The sequence below is a fragment of the Corvus brachyrhynchos genome, unplaced genomic scaffold (assembly GCF_000691975.1).
Source record: "Corvus brachyrhynchos isolate BGI_N302 unplaced genomic scaffold, ASM69197v1 scaffold280, whole genome shotgun sequence".
NCBI classification, from domain to species: domain Eukaryota; kingdom Metazoa; phylum Chordata; class Aves; order Passeriformes; family Corvidae; genus Corvus; species Corvus brachyrhynchos.
Genome location: NW_008236198.1, coordinates 866,696 through 868,684, shown reverse-complemented (window position 1 = coordinate 868,684; position 1,989 = coordinate 866,696). Strand labels below are relative to the sequence as shown.

The following is a 1,989-nucleotide window of genomic DNA, read 5'->3' as shown; positions in this document are numbered from 1 at the left end:
TGTCCCCTGCCATGGCAGGGCTGGCACTGGTTGGGCTTTAAGCTCCCTCCCAACCCAAACCAGTCTGGAATTCTGTGACCAGGGTTTTTTCCTGTCCACGAGCTCTGCCTGTCTCGGTGCCTTTTCTCACATCACCAACAGCTCCACCTTGAACTAAAACCCGAGCAACCTCCGTCATTAACAATGACTCATTAACAACTCTTTGCTCTCCAGGAAGGAAGATGTTCACTGGGCTTGGAGTAGAAGCTGCAAAACCCCCACCTTAATTAGCCCGAGTGCTTCATTTGAGAGATAATTGCTCTGTAGGATGGAACCCCTCTTACCTGCCGTGAAGTGCAGCACCAACCAAATTGCTGAGGGCACGATCCATGCAAATGGCATTTTGGTGCCTAGAGAGAGAAATTCCTGTTACCAGCTCCTAAAGACTGCAGATATTATGTACAGATCTTGGTGCTTCAGAAAACCCCAACTGCCCATTTCGTGGGAGCTTTCCACTGAACATTCCCTTGTTTTGTTTAAATCCAGAGGCTCAGACGTTCAGCCTTGCAGCAGCAGAGACTCAGCTTGCCCAGAGCCTCTTCATGTGGGGCCTTCTGTAGGTGATTCGTAAGTGCCAGGATGAGCAATCACAGCGCCCAGCTTCTTCAGGGAAATGCTCTGCCTTCCACTAAACAGAAATTGTCTGGGGGCTGCGTGAACAGCGCAGCTGCCCAAAACAGCCGAGTCTGCGGGCAAAACCAGCCCCACTTGGAACCCTTTGGTCACAGGTGCAGCCAGGGAAGCGCTGAAGATGCGGCCTCGTAATCTGTGATCCGAGCAGAGGATGGGAGACTGCTGAGGAGCAAGCCCCAGCTCAGAGAGAGATATGGGGGGAAATCTGATGGAAATTGCACACCAGTGAGGGAAACCGGCCTTGCTGTGTGGAGGGTACTGAAATACAGCAAGGACGTTGTCCCAGGCAGGAGGTGGAGCAGTCCCGAGGTGTCTGTGGGGTACAGCCTGTGCCTGTCTGTGCTCTCATCTCCAAACTCTCAGCTGAGAGCGCCAGGGCCACAGGCCACACACTCCGTGAGCCCGTGGATGTGCCACAGGGGCTCTGGCGGTCACTGCAGCCCCGGAGCTCCGAAATGAAAGCAGCCGTGAAGCACCACAGCTCCAGAGTTGCCTTTCGACCCCACTTCTCCCTAAAAAGCCCCGTTGTGCATTCCAAGAACTGGCAGGAACAGCCGGCCGATCACCGGTGGAAAGAGGAACATCTCACTCATTTCAGCCAGAAGAAAATCACTTCTTGTGCCCCAAACCTTACACATCACTGATTACTGACACTGGCTGAGTTTTTAGGGAAGCTTTCCCACACTCTGGCTGCCCCCCCAGGCTCAGTGAGGACAGTGGCACCCCAGGTCATCCCACAGCCTTGGGACCATCCCGCCCGAGGCCGGGGGCTCTTTCCCGAAGCTGCTGGGTGTGGGGGAATGCCGGGGGGGTGAGGACAGCGGTGTTCCGGCAGGATGGACCTTCAGCACTGCGCTCCTTAGGCTGCTCCATCCCGGGGTGCAGGGAATATCTGGGATAGTGAGAATTCCCGGGCAGCAGCATCCCAGGGCGGGCAGCATCCCGGGATGCAATCATTCCAGGGCAGCGGCATCCCCGGGAAAGCGAGCATCCCAGGGCAGGAGCATCCCGGAGCGTCCCGGGCCAGGAAAATCCAGGTACGGGAGCATCCCAGGGCAATGAAAAATCCCAGGGAAGGAGCATCCCAAAGCAATGAGCATCCCAGAACAGCATCATCCTGAGGCAGGAAAATCCCGGGGCAGGAGCAACCCAGGGCAGTGAAAATCCCGGGGAAGCAGCGTCCCAGGGCAGGAACATCCCGCGGCAGGAGCATTCCAGGGCAGGAGCATCCCGCAGCAGTGACCATCCCATGGCAGCAGCATCCCGCGTGCCCACCGACAAGCCATTTGCTGCCACTGGATGACGGGGACGACAGAG

At 56.8% G+C, this 1,989-nt stretch overlaps 1 protein-coding gene across 1 annotated transcript in view; it reads right to left on the bottom strand.

The window, feature by feature from the left end:
• IL12RB2 (interleukin 12 receptor subunit beta 2) overlaps positions 1 to 1,989 on the bottom strand; it is a gene marked incomplete at its 3' end in the record, with an annotated part of 14,291 nt that overhangs the window by 11,150 nt on the left and 1,152 nt on the right. Inside the window, exon 2 of the mRNA XM_017740604.1 lies at positions 324 to 389. Within this exon, the coding sequence (XP_017596093.1) occupies positions 324 to 381 (58 nt within the window). The remainder of the gene's footprint in view (positions 1 to 323; positions 390 to 1,989) is intronic.